Source organism: Taudactylus pleione, unplaced genomic scaffold (assembly GCF_031769625.1).
Source record: "Taudactylus pleione unplaced genomic scaffold, aTauple2 ptg000336l, whole genome shotgun sequence".
Classification (NCBI taxonomy): Eukaryota; Metazoa; Chordata; class Amphibia; order Anura; family Myobatrachidae; genus Taudactylus; species Taudactylus pleione.
Window position 1 is genome coordinate 5,046,244 of NW_028284737.1, and position 22,104 is coordinate 5,068,347.

At 41.7% G+C, this 22,104-nt stretch overlaps 1 protein-coding gene across 1 annotated transcript in view; it reads left to right on the forward strand.

Annotated features, from left to right (window-relative positions):
• The window catches only part of JMY (junction mediating and regulatory protein, p53 cofactor), an 87,261-nt gene extending 66,861 nt beyond the window's left edge, over nt 1-20,400 (forward strand). The window contains exons 5-11 of the mRNA XM_088443883.1: nt 2,118-2,283; nt 5,333-5,520; nt 6,045-6,128; nt 12,490-12,573; nt 13,042-13,597; nt 15,038-15,348; nt 17,577-20,400. Coding sequence (XP_088300009.1) covers nt 2,118-2,283; nt 5,333-5,520; nt 6,045-6,128; nt 12,490-12,573; nt 13,042-13,597; nt 15,038-15,345 — 1,386 coding nt within the window. The 3' untranslated portion in view covers nt 15,346-15,348; nt 17,577-20,400. The remainder of the gene's footprint in view (nt 1-2,117; nt 2,284-5,332; nt 5,521-6,044; nt 6,129-12,489; nt 12,574-13,041; nt 13,598-15,037; nt 15,349-17,576) is intronic.
• Nucleotides 20,401-22,104: the final 1,704 nt, after the last annotated feature.

Genomic DNA, 22,104 nt, shown 5'->3' on the forward strand with positions numbered 1-22,104 from the left:
ATATATTGGCTTGGGGGTGAGGGGGTTTCATTAAATATACAATGGCTTGGGGTGAGGAGGGTTCATTAAATATACAATGGCTGTGGGTTTTCATTAAATATATAATGAGGGGGCTGGGTCATTATATATATATTATATATTAGGGGTGGTTCATTAAATATATAAGAAGGGGAATCCTTAAATATATAATAAGGGTGGGAGTGATGAGGTGGAAATAGTAAAAATTGTAATATACATATGCATGTATATGTGTGTGTATAATATATATATATATATATACACACATACTAATATATATATATATATATATATATATATATATATATATAATTAGTATGTGTGTAGGACCCGTGTTGCTGCCTGGTGGAGGTGTGTGGGGAGGAGGATGACACACAGCTGGCACAGCCAGGAGAAGTGGTGCTGTCAAAAGGGAGAGGGTCCCGCGGTCTTCAGGGCCCCGGGCCCCCAGAAGGCTTAATCCGGTCCTGGTGACATCATTACGTCACCTCACAATTACACTTACTGACTGGGAGGCAGAGGGTGAGCCGCTTGAGGAGCCATGCAGGTCCGCTGCAAAAATACAAACGGTCCCGCAGGTAAGTTGGAAGGGGGGAAGGGAGAAATATGTTGTGAGTGCAGAGGGAGGGGAGGGTCTGTGCTATGAAGACAGATGGTGGGTCTGTGCTGTGGGGGCCCTGTGCTTTGAGGGCAGAAGGGGATCTGTGCTGTGAGGGTAGAGGGGGGGGTCTGAGCTGAGAGGGCAGATGCCGGAACTGTGCTGAGTGGGCAGAGGGGGGAATCTATGGTGAGAGGGTGGATCTGTGCTTTGAGGGGAGGGGGGCACTGTGCTGTGAAGGAGGAGGGTTTGTGCTGAGAGGGGAGAGTGGTCTGTGCTGTGAGTAGAGGGGTGCTCAGATGGGAAAGGGGTCTGTGCTGAGAGGGGTTCTGTGCTGTGAGACAGGCAGTGAAGGGGGCAGTAATTGGGTCAGTGTGTGTGCTGTGGGGGCTCGATGTGCTATAGGGGGGCAATAAGTGAGCTGAGATGGAGGTCAGTGTGCTGAGTGAGTGATTGCTGTGAGAGGGCAGTGAGTCATGTGCTATGGAATGCACTGGCAGTGAGAGCTATAGAAGGGGCAATCAGAGGGGTCAACTCAGAAAAGCTTAGCGAAAGCTAGCAAAAAACGTGTATTATACATTGCCGCAGCCTTGAAAAGTCGGCTGACTTTTTTTTCAGGGTGCTGTACAGTGGCATGAATTGGGAAAAAAGTATTGTGCTATGAACTGTTTGAGGGAGGTGGGGCCCAGAACCAGGATCTTGCCTAGGGCCCCATGAGGTCTAAATCCGGGTCTGCTTAATAGCCATCTGAAGAAACAAACCAAAGAAAATGGCAAATACAACTAGGCTACTGTATGTTAAGAAATAGACCTCATGGGGTTGCTGCTTCACTTAGTGAACTTTCTATGGAGTCCTCAAATTAACCATATAGCCATAGCATATTAAAGTTATTTTTCAATTTTGATACATAGTGAAACTATTATATAACAATGTATGATGGCTGGATCCAGTTAAACATTTTGGAGCAGCTGCACTTTGGCCCATGGGCTGACAGTCCTGGCTTCCAGCACTTATTACTTGTTTATAGCATGTTTGATTACACTAGTAAAAGAAATGTGTTCTTTGCGGTGTTTATAAAGGTTATCCAGAATAACGCTGCCTTTCCATTATCACTGAATGTACATACACATGTATACAATTCATCATCATAATAAGCAAGAAGGTTACAAACTTTGTTTATTTACCTTTTTTTTTTTTTACCTTTCGAGTCTTCCTTTTTGCATCTTTACTCTGTATACAGAAGCTTTTTGTAGACTTCCCTCCCCCTGATTAGACTGTGGCATTACAGTGTTGGCATCCCTTTCTATGTCTGCATGCCATCACAAGACCTGATGCTTTTAGGCTCTCGTATTCCAGGCTACTGCATGTTTATTTTAATTTAAAAGCCAAAGGATCTTATGAGATGAACAAGTTAATAGAACAATATTACCCTTTTTTGGTAAAGTAAAACCTAATGTACTGAAGTGAGCTAATTAAGTTTTTTTTTTACCTTGTTACTTAGATGCAGAGTTTACACGGTGGAACAGAAGCAATAGTCGTGTTGGACCAATTAGAAGCGGATTATTATGATCACCAGCTTCAGCTATATGAAGTACAGTTTGAGATTCTCAAGTGCGAGGAGCTGCTGTTAACTGCTCAGCTGGAAAGCATCAAGCGGCAGATCTCAGGTGCGGACTGTTACGCAGAGTTTGACTCACTTGCCACTTCATTATTTCAATTATTGCAATATGTACCTAAAAGCGAAAATTAATCTGGATGTGTGTATTGTTTAATTACTATGGTCTCAAATTGTTACCCAATACATTCACTTGTGTCTTCATAAGTAAACTATTTTGAGCCAAAAAGGGTAAAGAATGCAATACAAACAAATTAACCATTTTAACTTAAAGAAAAGGTGCACATCTAAAAGGGCCATTTATTCCACCAAGGTAGTAAGACTGAGGTCCCGGTCTACTAAAGATGACCAAAACTACTGACTTCCATCAAGATTTCTCTCTGTCTTGGCTGAAACGCAGTAGGCTGTCAGTTTGGCATCATATCCGGCTAACTGATGATCATGCTGGTCTCTCTGTTAAGTCTGCCATCTTCAGTCTGGAACATGTTCTAGAATCCACATGATGACATTAAATATCTATTGTGGGATGCTGAGCTGTGGATTTACTGGGTTATAGTATGTAATAACTTTATAACATAGCATTATCCAGACGCTAGATCTAGACAAGACTGTTAGATAACCAACTGCTATTAATGCAATATCACATAACAAAGTGAAAATTACGTTTTGGACATTTGGTATGGGTGATTATTTTAAATTCATCTATAAAGCGCCTTCATATTGTCCAGGGCTTTTCAGAGAATATTTAATCCTTCACATCAGTCTCTGTCCCAGCGGCGGTGCTTAGAGCCTATATTACCTAGCACACAAGCTCATGCACAACCTAGGGTTATTGTTGGCAGAAGCTATTTATTCTATGTTTTTGGACAGTGGGGAAAAACTGGAGCTCACAAAGGAAACACAGGGAGAACGTAAGGGCCTGGTAAAGGTGCACGATATTCATACGCGGATGCGATTTCTTGTGGATTTGCATTTGTGAAAATATAGAAATGCAAGTTTAAGCACTCCCCTTGTGCAGTAATATGCAAAACCCTGCAATGCCCACTTTCCATATCTTAGCAACGCTCAAGTCCGCTGGTGGAACCGACCACTACAAATCAACACACTATTGTCTCCTTGAGCAGCCCCTGGCTGGTACAGAGCCTAGCTTATAGCTTAAAATATGACCACTGTGGCTGCGATGCTGCGAAAGAGAATACAGCCATATGCCGGATCGCGCCATTATTGCGTCCACTACAGGTCACCTTTCAGTATCCACACTGAAACGCACATGAATCGTAGATGCTTTCTCTAATCCTAGCGATGTCATACGCAACTGCGTCCGCCATCGCACACCTATGTGCACAGTAAGGGTTTCCTAGACTTTATGCGCATGCGTAGTAACTTAACATCGCTCATCTGCACAAACATCAGCACTGCATCCACCTCTGAATCAGACCCATAAATACACCACATACATGGGGCCTTTTTCGGAATCCAACCCATGACTGCAGTGTTGTGAGGCAGCAATGCTAACCGCTGTGCCACTATTCATTTGGGTCTTAAAAATGTAAAATTTAATATTTTAATGACAACTTTGCCTTACCATAGAATGTCATGATATCTTTCATTTAATGTACCCAATATTTAAATGTTATGTCATAATTATTATATAAGGTTGAGCAAATAATTTTTGCCAACGTCTAGTCTGTTATGTTGGAATCTTATGAACAATATACCAATGTGTACTTGTTATACCACATAGGCTATTCTAAAAAGCTGTGAGGCATTCATACCTATTATCTCTCATCCTGTTTACTATAAGTACATTTCATGACTGCTGAAACTGAACTTCACACCAGGGGGGATATTGCATGTTTTGTTGATCAAAGACGTTCCAAATACACTGGAAACAAAAGCAGTGTAGGCAAAATGGCAGTAGTGTGAATTCAACATATTTAGGTCAGTCCCATAGGCGACAGAGAAGAAGCGAAATATTTTTATTCAAGGATTGATACTGTCATTTTTTTCACGGTTGATTTTGCGTATATGTTTTTATCTATTTTTTGTGCCTCTTAAAGAAATTTGAAGAAAAAAGGTAGTAGTGTAGTTTTATTGGGAGAATTTAACATTTTGAATATGACAGAGGGACTGAAATCTTTATTCTCTTGTAATCTGAAAGTCCCCTACACGTACTGGATGTGCTGGGATTTGTTGTTCCACAACAGCTGAAAAACTACAGATTGCAAAAGTGTTACAGGTGTAAAGAGGGCATCACCTGCATGTTACAGACGTGAAGTGGACATGACCTGCATGTTAGAAGCGTGAAGAAGACATCATCTACATGTTACAGGCGTGAAGAGAGCATCATCTAGATCTTACAAGTGTGAAGGGGGCATCCCCTAGATGTTACAAGTGTGTTGAGGGCATCACCTAGATGTTACAAGTGTGTTGAGGGCATCACCTAGATGTTACAAGTGTGTTGAGGGCATCACCTAGATGTTACAAGCGTAAAGAGGGCATCCCCTAGATGTTACAAGTGTGTTGAGGGCATCCCCTAGATGTTACAAGCGTAAAGAGGGCATCCCCTAGATGTTACAAGCGTAAAGAGGGCATCCCCTAGATGTTACAAGTGTGTTGAGGGCATCCCCTAGATGTTACGAGTGTGTTGAGGGCATCACCTAGATGTTACAAGCGTAAAGAGGGCATCCCCTAGATGTTACAAGTGTGTTGAGGGCATCACCTAGATGTTACAAGTGTGTTGAGGGCATCACCTAGATGTTACAAGTGTGTTGAGGGCATCACCTAGATGTTACAAGTGTGTTGAGGGCATCACCTAGATGTTACAAGTGTGAAGAGGGCATCACCTAGATGTTACAAGCGTAAAGAGGGCATCACCTAGATGTTACACGTGTGAAGAGGGCATTGGAGCTTTATGATCAATCACAATAGGTATATGTTGCTTAATAGCTAAAAACTCCCGCCTTATTGAGGTTCATAGAAAAAGCAGAAATACATTGCATTAGTAGTAAGGGGATATTTTTCCTTTGAAATATCGAGGAAGGTAGAGGGCTCAGAGTTAGTGTATTCTCACTTTTTTTACTACCATTTTTCCCTTGTAGAGAAAAGAGATGAAGTGGTTTATTACGATACATATGAAAGTATGGAGGCAATGCTTGCAACTGAAAACATGGCAGCCTCTATCCATTTACAGAGGGAAGAGCTACATAAACTTCAGCTAAAAGTTCGGCAACTTGAAGCAAAACGTGGCCGAATTTCAGCCAAGAAAGCCTACCTCAGAAACAAAAAGGTACGGTACTTACTGCACGAGCAAGCTAACATAAACCTGCTCTTCTGTCTCCAGTACCCTGCTTACACTCCCTACTTGCTGTAAGTTATATTGAAGTTAGTTGCTTTTCATTTTCTTTGGCAATAAAACATGGTTGTGAATGGCTGTTAATCCATTAATATGTGCCTATCTTATTTAACCAATTGTCTGTGTGTGTGCGACAAAATATTTAAGTAGCTTTCAGTGTGGTAGTGACCGTCAGACACGCAAACATAAATGTATAAAGAACAACACCAGTGCTATGTTATATTGGGCTACCAGCTAATGATACTCTTGGGCTTCATACCCATTGCTTTTAATTACATATATTTTTACTAGTGTTTTCAGAAAAAAATCTATGCACATTTATATCTGAATATACAGTTTTACGTGTGTTGTCCCTAATCTGGTATGTCATTCACTGTCCCTATTATGTTTACTTGGTGAAAAACAAGATAACTAAATTTTTACATCCGTTTTATTTTATTTTTTTTCTATCTTTTCAGGAAATCTGTATTGCTAAGCACAGGGAAAAAATACAGCCAGGTCTTCATAGTGATGAGGAATATAGAGTACAACATGCTGCACAGGTAATGAGTTCTATTGCTAAATGTTTACACATGTTTCACTGACAAGTTGGGCATTGTATTATATATTGTGTAAGTGGTCAGCGATCAAGAGTTTGTGGTTTACAGGCAAGTGTGTGAGTATATATGTATATATAATCTATATAATATATATGTACTGTTGCTTGTTTATGTAAGTGTTGCTACTAGTTTGTAAATGTGTTTTTTTTTTTTTTTTTAATATTATTGACACAAGAGTATCCCGATACAGTTGCTGAACCAAAGGCGGTCAACAATCTAAAATCTGGGCTGGTGAGTGACTGAATACACACAATACCTTGCATCACTGTATTACAGGTATGTGTATGTATGTGTGTATATATACATACTCATACCTGTAATACAGCCTTGCAAGGTATTGTGTGTATTCAGTCACTCAGACTGAACTGGGGCTGGCTGGTTCAGTGAGGTTTCTTTATTAGCATACAGATAGATGGTGCTCACACAACTGACAAAAATAACTGACCAGCCCAGATTTTAGAATGTTGACCCTTTGGTTCAGCAACTGTATTGGGATACTCTTGTGTCTATAATACAAACAAAACACATTTACAAACTGGTAGCAACACAGTACATTGCTATCTATCTATATATAGCATGAGGTGCGGCACTCTCATAGAATAAACACACACGACAACTGTGTCTGATTACTCACACAGTTGTTGTGCGTGTTTATTCTTCGACAGTGCCTCACCTCGTGCTTTGTATACCTCCTATCCTGTGAGTGCACCTCTAAAAATGATCATGAGTTTCGGGGAGTGCCAGACATGGTGATGACTATACACTTATCAGGCCGGATGACAGTGCCGCTCCGATACTGGCACTGAAACGTTGCTGATTATTTTGCTACTGGAATAAAAGTTCTTCATTAGTCCATGAGTGCTGCATCCATTCGATAAGTATCCATTTTTATTATGCGGGCACTGTGGCATATTGACTTTTACCTGGGAGAGCTAAATCCAATGTTTGTGTGTATATGTGTGTGTTCTATTGTAACTAAATAACTGGACTACAACAGGTCTCCTCTGGTTACTTTACTTCCATATTTCACAGGCATTCAGGAGGATAGTTTCCTAGGCCTTTCTCTATATGTAAACCAAACCTGATGTAGGGGACTGTGTGCAGGATGTTTACGAGCATCAGATGTCCAGGTTTTGTTTATCTTTATATCATTTTGATTTCCTTTTTAGTGTTCATGTCTTTAATTAGAGGTTTGGCAGTTGTAACCTACCGTGTTTATTGGATTTGTGGAGCTCTTTTTGGACTGTTTTATTTGTGGAAACAGGATCTTAAAGGTTAATGCTGAGCTCTGCTGTTACAATTGCTGTAGTTCTATGATTTTCACACACAATACTTCATTGTTCAGCGTTTCCACTCACATAGTTTAGGTTTGTGGCCACTATTTGTATTAGCTGATGAGGTCTTCCCATGCTCTATGCATACCGTCATAAACGTAGGAACCATTGTGCTGGCTGCACCAACTAAAGTGGCCATTTATTTTTATGATCTATCTGTGTGTGTCTGTGTGTGTGTGTGTGTGTGTGTGTGCATATATATATATATATATATATATATATACACACACACACACACACACACACGTATATATCCCCCAGATGTTGTCAGATTGACACAATTGACCATTAAAATGAAACGCAATAGGTTGTACCTCATTTTGCTTGTGGTATTGCTATTGGCTGACTGGCTCATTGATGGTACCATTTGACTGAATAAAACCACACCTGTATAATCATATATGCTAATTTATTGTCATTATTTTTTATATGTAGTTCCTATATGTTGTAATAACTATTTATCATTGTGCAAACCTATACTATAGTCCATTTGAATTCTGTGTTTATTTGTTCAGATAATTTTTTGATGCAGGGCCATCATATTTATATGTTGCGGTAACATTGTTTTTTTGGTTTTTTTCTCATTCCATTTTTTATTGAATTTTCACATAATATAAAGGGTACAGAAAGAAAAGAGGATTTTGGGGTACTTACCGTTGAATCCTTGTAGTTGGGACTGCAGGAGCTGGCACTTAAATTAAACCTGTAGCTTTAACCCGAAGCTCCTCCCCTCTGCAACCCCATGATGTCAGTACAACTTCAAAAGTGCCTGGTAAGGGGAAGCAGTAACCCAGTTAAACTGTTATATCCAAAAATAAAAACAGAACCGCAGGGACCAACCGGTCAAATAACACAATGCAACACGACTGAGCGTGAGGGAGGGAACGCAGTGTCCCCCAGCATGACTCAGAGAAAAGGAAGGATTCAATGATAAGTACCCAACAGTCGCCTCTAGGGGAGGGAACGCTCAGGCTCCCTGAACAGAGAACATGCACGCCCGTCGCCGGAGGCAAAAAAACATGAAACCTATAAAACCAAGCAAACGTGTGAACAGAGGACCAGGTAGCTGCGCGGCAGACCTGTTCAGCCGAGGCCCTGTGGCGTGCCGCCCAAGGAGGTCGCCACTGCCCTCGTAAACTGAGCTGTCACCCTGTCAGGTGCCGGTCGCCCTTAGTCAGAATAGGCCCGAAAATGACTGATCGGATCCAACATGCGATGGTCTGCTTTGTAGCCGGCGAGCCACGCTTCTGAGCATCGTAGAGAATCAGTAGGGAATCCGTCCGACAGAGGGCCGAAGTCCTGCCCAAGTAGATCTGCAAGGCCATGTCGACGTCCAACAGAGCCAGATCGTTACTGTCCCGGGAAGTCTCCAATGGGGAAAACACAGGAAACACCATGTCCTGGTTTAAGTGGAAAGCCGAAACAACTTTTGGTTGGAACGAAGGTACTGTTCGGAGTACCGCCCTATCGTCATGGAAAATGAGGAATGGCGGTTTACAACACAAAGCCCCTAACTCAGAGACCCGCCGAAGCTATGGTCATAAGGAAAACCAATTTCCACCTGACAAGTCGAAGGTCCACAGAATCCAAAGGCTCAAAAGGAGAATGCTTAAGAGCGGAGAGGACCAAGGTCAGATCCCACGGCGGCTGAAACAGAGGTTGAACCCACAACACTCCCTGCAAAAGGCCCGAATCCTGGCAGAAGGGCCAGATGCCGCTGAAACTTTTAAAGAGCAAAGCCAAAATCTGGCTTCCAGACTTCCCTGAAGGGAAGCTAAAAACCTTGGCAGGCGAAATCGGGATGTGTGAACCTCACGCCATGCAAACCACAAGATGTAGATCTTCCAGACTCTATTATAGTTGCGTGACGAAACCGGTTTCCGGGCCTGCAACATAGTACGGACCACAGAAGGGGAAAACCCCATAGCCCTTAAGAGCTTGGTCTCAAAAGCCAGGCTGTTAAAGCCAATCGAGGAAGGTCCTCGTGCTGAAACGGATCCTGCAGGAGCAGATCTGGCCGCCGTAGAAGGCGCCAATCTGGACCTACGGCCAGCTTTGAAACCGTGGCATACCACGACCTGCGCGGACCGTTCGGAGCCACAAGGATCACCGGAACCTGTTGCTCCTTGATCCGCCGGAGTATTCGAGGTAACATGGGAATCGGAGGAAAAACATATGCCAGCCGAAACTGCCTAGGGACGGTCATGGTATCCACTGCGAAGGCCAGTGAGTTTCTGGACCTCGCATAAAATCTTGGCAGTTGTGCCGAGACACCATCGGGTCTACCTCCGGAAGACCCCACTTCCATGCCAACTGTTGGAAGATCTCCAGATGGAGAGACCATTCCCCCGGCAGGAAGCTGTTCCTGGTGAGGAAGTCCACCTCCCAATTCTCCACTCCCGGCAATAAACACTGCCGAGAGTGCCGGAACAAAGGTCTCCGCCCAAGCGAGAATGTGAGCCGCCTCCGTCATTGCTGCCGCGCTCCTGGTGCCGCCATGGTGATTCACATACGCCGCCGCCATGGCGTTGTCCGACTGGATACGCACCGGCCTGCCGGCTAGGATAGACTGGGCTCCCAACAGAGCCAGAAAGATGGCACGGATCTCCAGCACATTGATCGGCAGGGCAGTCTCCGACACGACCAAAGACCCTGAAAATGAAGGTTCGACATCACAGCTCCCCAACCGTGGAGACTTGTGTCTGTGGTCACAAAGACCCAGCCTGGAGTAGCCAAGGAGTGACCTCGGAGCAGGTGATCGGAAACCAGCCACCACTGAAAGGATTGCCGAGTGCTGTCCGACAGAACCAGATGCTGAGAGGAGAGGTCCTCAGTTCGACCCTCCCAATTGTGGAGCATTTCCCACTGGAACTCCCGCGAGTGGAAACGAGCATACTGGATGGTCTCAAAGGTGGAGATCATTGTGCCCAACAGCTTCATGCACATCCGGATGGAAGGGCGAGGGACCGACAGCACAGTCGTGACAAAATCCTGGAGGGCCCAGGCTTTGGACTCTGGCAGGAAGACTCGTTGGAGAGAGGTGTCGACTGGAGTGCTAAGGAGAGAGATGCTGTTAGCACGCCCCCCTGCCGTGGCCGGCATCCGCCGAGCTGTGCCTTCCTGCCGCTGCTGCACTCAAACTGTGCGCTGCTAGAAACTCTTGCTAAAAAGGAAAAAAAAAACATTTACAAAGTAAATAAAAAAGAGTTAGCTAGAGCAGCCCCAACCCCTGCCGAACACCTCAGGCACTCCATTTACACTGACATCATGGGGTTGTAGAGGGGATGAGCTTAGGGTTAAAGCTACATGTTTAATTTAGGTGTCAGCTCCTGCAGCTACAACCCCATGGTCCAGTGTCCCCCAGCATTCAGGAAAGAGAAAAGAAGGGAGAAACACAAAAGGGAATGGGTGCACAAATATTTAGGATAAAAAATCCTATAACAAAATACACAACACAATTAATATTGCAGGCTAATATAGCATAAACCTGGGATTGAAGGATAGTTATATCAATAGTCCTGCTCTTACCTATATTAATTCCACCGGGACCACTTCATATAAGGAGATGAAGCAGAAGTGGAATATTTACAATCTTGGCCACAGTGTTTTGAATATTATGTAATTGCACTAGGAGGCGCCCTTGTTCGTGTTTTATTCACAGATTATCACTTTATTCTCAAGCTGGCCACACACTAGAACAAGTTACATCCAACCAGCCAACTTGTTGATTGGTTGGAATGAAAATCTGGTAAGGAATGGGAGTAAATGATGATCAGAAATTTACTCCTAAATGCCAGAAAACAGATGAAAATGGTCGTCAGACAAGTTTGTTAAATGTTTGATTTAAACTATTTGTTTATACAACAGTTTTCGTCCATTTTTCAGCGTCTGGGAGCAAGTTGCTGATTGTATTCTTTACCAGATTTTCATTCCAATCAATCTACTAGTTGGCTGGTTGGACAGATAATCTTTAGATGTGTGGCCAGCTTTAGTGTGGTCATATGAGGTGGCTGCCACTTCGTTTTTAGAACGTTTCTAGGCACAAAGAAGAATCTTAAAATTATATAAATTAATTTTGGTTATTGGACTTTATTAAAATTATAGGTGAAAGCATTAACCATAGCACCACGATTTACTTCATTGGTGACATTTCTTATCCATAACTGGAGTTCAGTAGGGATGTTTACCACATTGTATATACTTCTCACCAGATACACCATAACACTTGTATATTTTCCAACCCAACATCCTGGGATTTGCATTTGAAAAATTGACGCTTTAAATCCTGCAGCAAAAATTCCTGAAAATCTGTGATTTTGACCAATCGTATTAAATAATCCCTGGTGTGTGCTCTGTGTCATGGCACGTTATCCTGCTGAAAGTAGATAGGTAGACACTTTCCATAAACACATGCACATGGTCAGCATCAGCCAGGTAGGCTATGGCGTTTAAATGATGCTCATTTTGTTTTAAGTAACCCAGTGTGTTCCAAGGAAACATTTCCCAAATTAGTACACCATTACCTGTCTGAATCATTGACACCGTTCAGAATGGATCCATGGATTCATGTCATTCTGACCCTACCATCTGAATGTCGCAGCAGAAATCAAGATTAGCCAGACCTGGCAATGTTTTCCTGTATTCAACTGTACAGTTTTGGGAAATCTGTGCCCAAAACCCTGTGTGGTCTTCTGCTGCTGTAACCCATCCACTTCAACATGCTGTACACTCAGAGATGCTCTCCTGCAGACCACAGTCTCCTGTGACCTCTTTCATGGCCAAGGCTTTGTCTTATTTTTTAAACCTACTTATTCATTGTATCTTGAAAACTATACTTAGTTAAACTTGTCTGCCAGAAGATGTTGGGATAAGGTGTTTTTATATTTGATTTGTTTGGGGGAAGTAGGAGGGGATGAGAGAAGGTTTTAAAGTTTTTTGTTTTTTTTTGTTTTATTGTTTTACCTCCGAAGCTACAGGATGAAGAAGAACGAAAAAGCACTTGGTTTAGTCAGGAGCGGCAGAAGACCTTGGATAGACTGCGCACATTCAAGCAGGTTTGTCTGATCGCATGCTGGTAGCTGTGGTTCAGCAACATTTGCAATATGTTTCACAAACAGTAGTAGTAGAATGTGACTTTTACACTACTTGCTCCAATTACATTTTAGGATATATTTTTTTCATTATTTTATTACAGTATATATACATACAATTAATGGGCTTTGCCCTTTTCTCTTCACCTCTGCATTCCCTTTATCTAACAATAATAATGATAGCTCAATCGCTGTTTTGTCAGTCATTATAAAACGAAATGTGCTCTATAATACTATAAATGTGTTTGTTTGTTTTTGTGTAGTAGAGTACAATTAAATACATTTAAAAACATCCAGCAAAACTCGACAAACATCGATATTTTTGTTTTGAAAATTTTATCAGCAATAGTTTTTTATGACTATCCATCCGAACATGTAATGCATTGTAAAGCCCCCACGGAACCTGCTAAGCTTAAATTTGTTTATGTTTAGCGCCATCCTGGGCAAGTGATACTTAAATCTACAAGATTGCGTTTGACTGATGGCAGAAGGAAAACCACAGCAAGAATTGCCCCCAGCATTGGTGAACCAGAGCCCCTCTCTCTCAGTATGCACAGAAAGGGGATACATGATCTGGAAGCGCTGGGAAAGTTGCAGCGTATGAAGGTTCATAAGCTTGAAGGCCAAACTCAACTTGAAGATAATTTACGATCTTGTGATGTAGTTATATCTGAACTTACGAAAACAAGTTCACTCCCCACTTTCTATAATGAAAAACTTGAATTTGATGCTGTACAACCCCATTCTCTCCCCATGTCCTCTCCCCCACCTCCTCCACCCCCTCCGCCACCACCTCCCCCACCTCCAAAAGAAGAAGCAGATGCATTAGAAATGAGAGTTATTCATGTGAAGAAGGAGACAGAGGACACTGCAACCCAAATATCCGGTACTGTCCCTTTGTCACAATTATTTGACAGTAACCAGCTTCTCAGTGCCAGAAACAAGCTGAAAAAGACTGGAGCTCTGGAAGGGATACAGAGGAGAAGAGGTAAGGTGCTGACCGTCCATATACTGTCACTTATTATCTGGAGGGAGGCAGTGTGTGTTATTGTGATGTATTATGCATACAGAGCTAAGATTTGCTCTCCAATCTTTTAGTAGGCCGTGTTTTAATCTACTGTGTGTGATTTGATTTCATGAGCCTACAAGATCTGTTTTTGCCCCATAGACTAACGTCCATTGATTCTGTCACTTTACGACGTGCCTGGCTTGAGTGAGTCGCCAGGTTCCGTGCAACTTTGCTAGGGTCTGGTATGTTTTTTTGCAGCATTTTTTGTTTTTTCTTTGACATAAAACTGGTAGTTCTGTAATCTAAGACATTATTCACCCCGAACTGTCCCTTGCGGTGTAAGTGGAAAAACACTTTTCCATGATCCTTCCAAAGCTAAAACCATTCATATGTTTCAGTAGTCACCCTAACACTAGACTGACCAGCTAGTTCTCCCAAGTATAATAAGTGACATTAATTTGTACAAGATCTGCTTCACAGGACCAAACCAAGAGAGAGAATTTGTTTTAATTTTTTATTTTTATTTTACTTTGAAGGTATGTTACTGCTTGCATATGAATGCTGCACAAATCTTTTTTAGTACATTGTAATAGAGGATGGCATGGGCGTGCAAACATTATGGTGAAGGTGCCTTTAAAAGAAGTGGCTAAGCAGTAACTTGCATCTAGTATCCGTATTTGGCCAAATATTTAGCAAATATTGTCTTCTGACGTGTTGGCTATTTTTGTCAGGCAGTTTTTGATTTTGACTGAGCATTGTAGAGACAGATAGGTTTGGATAGCATATAGCCAAGACCTTTAATATATAATTAACCAAAAAAAACCTAGAGGGCGCTAAACGGAAACAGATGTGAAAAATTCCACAAATTAGTGCTTTGTGGAACTTATAGATATATCTGTGGTCTTTGTGGCTGTGCCGTAGTGTGACGATTTCTTCTTTTTCTTAAAGCCACAACTGAAATCTCACAAGTACTACTGAAAGGACAATAAGAGATTTATTTACTAAGCGTCAGGTTCTAAAAACTGGCTCTTCAGATCATGTGTATGCCTGAAATTTTAAAAGAGCAATTATTTTATTAGCAATAAACTCCTAGAAGTGTAGGCCTTCTGCAGGAGTCTATACATGGTGTGGGGTCTATATTGTTATGCTTCCCCTTTAGTAAGGATGTATACATGGTGGGGTCTATACTGTTATGCTTCCCCTTTAGTAAGGATGTATACATGGTGGGGTCTATACTGTTATACTTCCCCTTTAGTAAGGATGTGAACCATCTTGTCTAATTTGCATTAATGATTTAAAATTATTTGAATGACCAAGAAAGCTTGCATGTAGAGGGTTTTTTTAATTGTGAAAAAACATAGGACCATAAGTCGTGATCAGTGACTGTTTTTGATGCTATTACCATGCTTTGTTTTGCAGTCAGCTCACCAATGGATGAAGTCCTGGCTTCCCTAAAACGTGGCAGCTTCCATCTGAAAAAGGTGGAGCAGCGAGCGTTGGCTCCTTTCCCCGACGAGGATGAGAGCAATAACATATTGGCACAAATCAGAAAAGGGGTAAAATTGAAGAAGGTACAGAAAGACGTTTTAAGAGAATCCTTCACACTTCTGCCCGACGCAGATCCTCTTACACGCAGCATTCACGAAGCACTTAGGCGAATTAAGGAAGCATCCCCCGAATCAGAGGATGAAGATGAGAGTTTGCCATGCACAGACTGGGAAAACTAAATGGTAATATAGAAATATAAATGCATTTTTTTAAATATATTTTTTAAATTATTCTTTTTGTGGTTTTAGCGTCTAGCGCTGTATTCTTATCAGGGTTTAACTTTCAGGAAGATCTGCATATAACCCCTGCATTGCTGTGTGTTTTTCTCACCCCTGTGTTGAGCCTATGTTGGCACTTTTTGGTTTAGTTATATTCCATCACCAGTCTTAGTAATTTTCCTGTGCAGTACACCCCTTCTTACTTATATGATGTAGACATTTTAACAGTAATGACCTAAAAAGTGTTTTTCTGTTAAAGTAGCTAGAAAGTGAAATGTGTAAACATATGTGTTTTTAGTTTTTGTTTTATATTTTTCCAACTCCACGAGAAAAACTTTGGTTACTGGTTCGGTATCGGTATACTTTTCCAAAATAGCAAAATCCAGATCAGACGAACACATTTCCAAATGAAACCTGGATATGAAAATGATACGACCCTTTCACAATTAATTTGCTAATGTCCACTGTCTTGCATATATTGTGTGATGATGAAAGGTGCGGCTTGTTCATGCTATCACACTTGAATTAGATTGACATCACTGAGGGAAGGAAATAAAGGGATTATTGGAAAGAGGCACAAACAATAACACTGAAGTTAATTACTAGCATACTTCATAATACCCTTTTTCAAAATTAGGTTACGTGCTGTGATAGGTGTATTTTTATGCTTTCTTAAAAATGGCCTGTCTAGCCTAGACTTATACAACTCCTTTTCGAGCAGTCCTGTCTCATATGTAAATAGAAAGTATGGTGGTCGCTCACATCAGCTTAATGATATTGCCCAGGTGCTTGTAAAGGGCGGGGTTTACACTGAACCACAGAAAAAAAGGGATATTCCCTCCAGCACACTGCAGCAATATTAGCAAACATAGTTGAGTCCTACATGATAATAGAAATTCAGAGGTATTGGTTACATACATTTGCAAATATATGATTAAGCGCCGGGCCAGCGTCAAGGCTCCTCTATGCCGGCGTCCCTAACATTAAAGGGTTCACGTCTGAGGCGCAGGGCACCCCAAAAGAATCAAGCCAAGGACCATTCCCAGGGCATCACACGAAAAAGGGAAGACAGGTGATAGTGAAGTATAAAGTATAGATGTGTCAAGATAATCAATGAGTGTTAATATAATGAGAGAGAATTAAAATTACATAAATAATGAACAAACAAATAGAAAGGTGATGAAAAAATATCTGTGAATTAAATGGTGATGCCCTGAAAAAGGCCAAGCCAGAGCAACTCTGGGGCCCCACGCCCAAACGCTCACCCCAAAATAATTATTGCTACCAAATCGTAGCACCCACTCTGGGTCATATAATTACAATTAATGTACTGCATAATAACAGCACATGTATAAGCCGAGAGCTGACTCACCTAGGAGGTACCCCAGAAACCTCCACATGGCACTATATGGACCAGCACATCCTCCCAATGCTGGCTCCCTTCATGCCTCATAGAACTGCAAATAGAATAGATGGTGGTCGCTCACATCAGCTTAATGATATTGCCCAGGTGCTTGTAAAGGAGGATTGGGAGGGAATATCCCTTTTTTCTGTCTTATATGTATTTGTGATTTTCTGAGCAGCATAAAAACAGCATGCCATTCTTAGCACTTAATTGTGTGCTGTGGACTAGCTCCGCTAGAGCTTTATTGAAGCCTTACTTTACATGAAGGTCGGCATTGATTTAAGAAAAAGTGGGCCAGAGTGAACCTGTCACATTGGAGAGATGTTACTCCTTTATTACATTAGACCAGGGATGGGGAACCTCAGGCCCGGGGGCTGTATAAGGCTCTCGGAATCATTTGGTCTGGCCCTCGGAGCTGTTTTATGCTAACCTCATCTGGCTAGCAGGGTGTCTAGAATGGCACCCTGCGGCCAGAATCTATGCAGCAGTGCCGCCTGGTTGTGAAATTGCTGTCCTTACAGCTCTCCAGAGCATCCCCGGGATGCTTCGGGCATTGCTGTAATCACCGGCAACCAGGCCCGCAAATGTTATATATATCAAAATGGCCCTCGGCAGAAAAAAGGTTCCTCACCCCTGCATTAGACCAATATCTTTACACTGCTTTAAGTCCCGGTTTTCATGCCATGAACCATCCGCTGCGCTGTATTTTGAAATGAAGCCATAATTGCAAAGAGAACATTGGGGTACGTTTAATGCGCCGTACTGTTTCTTCTCTTTGCACACACAGGTGAGTCACATGAACCACTGGGATAGCTGTATTGCAGCAGGATGGAGGGGATCCTATTTATTGCTGCATGAAGAAACGACAGACCAGGAAGCAAATACTTCTGGCACATTCACAGACTTTCTACTATTAAGAAATGTCCTATAAATGGTAGCTAGGGTTGAAGCAAAAGTTAGGTGATTCTTTCAATCGAGACAGATTTTACGAGCTTTGCCCTGCTTCCAAAAGCACCTTTTTATTTACATATGTACCCTAATGGCCAGTTCAATGTTTTGGTCATTTTTTCTTTTTAATGGCAAATGCTATTTGTTTTGATGTTTTTGAAGTTGCAGTTTACGAAGGACATCTATGAAATGAATATCACTGGATGCACTGAATCCGATTCGCTTGAAGGAGGATGATTAGAACTGACCTTTTTCAGCAACACTATCAGACCCTGCATTGGCCAGAAGTAGATTGTGTTTACTCTGCATCAAGGATTCAAGAGGTATGCAGGGAGACTACAGCGGCACCAACGGTCCTGTAACTAGGCGACCAAGATTAGGAGGATACCATAAATTACACATACAGAATATCATCCCCATGTCTTTTGAGGAGATTTGCAGGTTTACCTAAAACTAGTTGAGCAAGTAGAATGGCATGTGTTCATCCTCTTCAGCCCTGCTGTACTATCGTGGTGGTCGGAGGTTGTCTTCTGTACTCTGTAACGAATAGATCTAGCTGCTCACTTTTGCTATAATCATAGTAATTGACCATTTGCTATATATTAAGGGGCATTTAGTCGTTTTACAAAGTTTTGCATTTTTATTATTTATGTTTGACTGCTTTTAATTTGTTTTGACTTTAATTATTTTATGCAAATATGGTTTGGACTTCCTGTCGGGGTTTCTGGAGGAAAATGCAAACATTATATTTATACAGTACATTGATCAGAAAGGTTAGTATTATTTTCTGCGCGGATGTTATTTTGATTTGAAATGGTTGTTTGACATTTTGCATGCGATGCTCATTTTATTGGTTACTAGTGAGGTTAAAGTTTCTGCTAAGAATTTCTTTTTATGAGCACAGAGACACCTAATTTTATTTACACGGTCTAGTTATTGAGTGTATTCGTGGATTTAGGCCACTAAACGTCAACTTTGGCTGCTCAGTTCACCTCATATAAGGGAGTCACAGGAACACATTATATTTAGTTTTGATAAAACCAAAAAGAAATGGTTTCTTTTTCATAGATGATCTCTTTCTGAAATAGTTTTGACTTTACAATCTGCGGGCATAATGCTCACCTAATGCTCCAGCATCCGTTTCCTCCAGTGGTACATCGCATGCACAGTTATAAAGCAGTAATGTATGAAGTGACTTTAAGCCTGTGGCATTATAAATGGGGCATTGGTTGAAAACCAAATCCTAATATTGTTTTGAGTGTTCGCCATAATGTAATGGGTTAGGATACTATTTTAATCTACATCAAGAATATGTTTTTGTACTATCGGTTCACACTATGAAATATTCCTTACGTTTGGTATTGGAAGCGAGGTAAGCAGAAAGATTGCAGAAAAGTTGAAGTGAGGATTTTAAACGTGTATAGATTTATTTTTAAATATTAGCCACTTACAATTTTTTTACATGATTCCTCCAAAAACATAACCTATGCAAGAAATTCTTTTACAAGCTCATAACACTAACGTAGCACTGTGTATGCTGTGGGAACTGCATTTTTCAGCATTAATTTATATGTCAACACTAATATTTGATTCCTATGGTTGGAGCATTTTATTTTTTTTAATTGCTAATTTTAGACTCCTGTGCATGGCACTATGGGAGAGCTCAAGCAAAGGGCATGTCTTACGTTGCAGTATACGAGCCTCTTAATGAACATTTGGTGCAAATCTACATTATTGTGGCCATTGTTGTTTTTCTAGCAGACTTATAGATTGGAGCATGCCCTTTGTCTTATCGGGGTGTGTTAGGATCCAGGTTCCATACTAGCTGGAGAGACACAGGTTGACTTCTGCAAATACTTTTTTTTTTTTTTGGTAAGGAAAAACTAATGGCCCTAATGAGGTTTTAATGCAAAATTAAAGAATTATTCTTTTTCTGACCATAAGAATATATCCTATGTAAAACAATCACCATTCCAGTAATTAGTTCTAAACTGCTTAAGATAATGAATGAGTGATCTCAAAGTACTTATCTCGTAAAAAGAGATTTGCTAGGAAAAAAAACAAGCACAACTCCAGATGAAATGGAGTCTTGTCTATATTTTGCGTGATATTTTACATTGTTTGCACATATTATATGTTTAGAAGTATATTTTGGAATACATGTGCCTTTTTAAAATGCCTGCAGGACCCCCTTGTTCTATTTTTTAGCACCATGGTAAAAGGTGAATCTAAACTGCATTGTACAGGATGTGACCCCTTTTCATCATAAATATCATTATCTCTGCATGTACTTGAATCTTTATTAGGTATATTTTCTGTGTGTGTAATATCAAGAGAGGAAAATGTAAAAAATTCTATAAATAATGTATATTATTGCTATTAATCCTTTTAGGTTTCATTTTTTTTCTCTTGAATGATTCAAAAAACAAAGTACCTAATTTTGTTAATGACCAGACACATTAACTAGCTATAGGATTAAGGGGCATATTTATTTGTGAGCTGCATCTGGTCCAGAGATGACTGTGTGTTGCTGGTTGGATAACTGTGGTGTAAATGTGCCATGGATCGGGGCAATTCCCCGTTTTGCAGATGATTGGGGGAACAAATTGGCAATGTATGAGGTACACCAGGGCTTGACAAATTTTTTCTAAGATCTAGGAGCCAGATCACTGCCCCCCCCCCCCCCCCCCCCCCAAAAAAAAATACAGGACTGAGTGAGGAGCACAGCTCTGTGTGTTATGCAACTGTTATACACACCATATCCATTCAACTGGGATCATTTCGTGGACTAGTATAGTAACATGGAGGCCCCCTCACTGCTCTGCACAGCTCCTCTGTTCCACCCCCCACCCTCCAGTAATAACGGACCACATTTCATATAAAACAATGGTGCCAGAAAGTACAACAGAACCCCCCTCCCCTCGTGGTCACATCACTATTCCTCTGAAGCCGCTCCGCAATCCCTGGCCATGCATAGACCCTATTACCGGGGAGCTCTGTGCAGCTGGAGATAGGGGACAGTAGACAGCCGGGACGTACTGGAGGATCAGCATAGACTGGGACAGACAGCTGGGATCAGAGCAGGACAGGCGTCGTCAGCACAGGATGGGACAGACAGCAGGGATCAGAGCAGGCCAGGATGGAGAGGAGTAGTCAGTGCAGGCCGGGACGGACAGAGACACAGCAGTCACTTCAGGCAACACTCAGCACATGCACTCCTGTGCATGAAATGAACGCAGCACGAATCTCTGCGTGAGCTGATGAGGATCTGCTTCCTCCCTCACTGCAAAATCTGGTAGCCATGGCGACCTGGCCCCTGGGATTTGTGAAGCCCTGAAGTACACCAGTCGCCATGATGGTAAATCAGGTTGTCCATCACAGAGCAATCGAGGCTGTAGATTGCTAGTGTACGGTAACTAATAACATTATGAGCATTTCAAGGTTGGCAGATCTGTCTTTGCTGAAAATGATCTGTAGATCACTGAAAAATATCTGTGATGTATGGGCGCAGATTGGTGGATTGGGGAATCTTTAATCGGGATAAAATTGCAGAATCTGTGATTGTTTGTGATTGCTGATGTAGGAGCCCCTTTAGGCAGGACCACTCAAATGTGCTGCGGGTGATGCCGTTTTACTGCTGCCAGCATGGAGTCAGTCACATATTTCTGTGTGATTCAGCCTCAGTGTACATTGCAGTAGTAGGGAGAGAGAGAGAGTTGGACTATTGGGGGTAAAGGAGAGACGCAGTTGGGAGACAAAGAAAGTGGAGGTCATGCAGGTAAGGGAAAGAAAAAGGTGGCGAGTGGGTGGGAAAGAGAGATGGATATTAGGGTGTCTGAGTGCTGGAATGAGAAAGTGGAGGGCAAGCTGAGGGGAGGGGAGGGGTGGAGATGGCATGATCTTATGTAAAATGATTGGTTTGCTGAAATCCGTTGTATGTGGTTAGCGAAAAATGCAGTTGTAAAAAGCTGTGTTACTCATTCCATGAACTTTTGTGGCAGTTACAGGCGAGACTGAACAATGAACTGACACGGAGGCTCCATGTCCTAATCTCTTCCCCTCCTTCCAGATTTAACTTTGACAGCTCATATGTACCTTCAGCGCACTGTTCCGCCCCAATGAAAAAGTTTATATACAGTGTACATTGAATCCAGTACAAATGTACCACTGATACAAGAGCGTTATCCATGTCTATAGGCCGGATCGCCTCTACAATCCTCCTTTCCAGTACAGTGTACCAAATACTTCATAGTTACTGCTTATATCAATTATTTTGACAAAAGTATAATAAACTTTGTAAACCTTTTAAGTTCTAATTCATATAAAACAAGTATGATTTTTAGGGTGGGAAAGTGCCCTTGCACTAG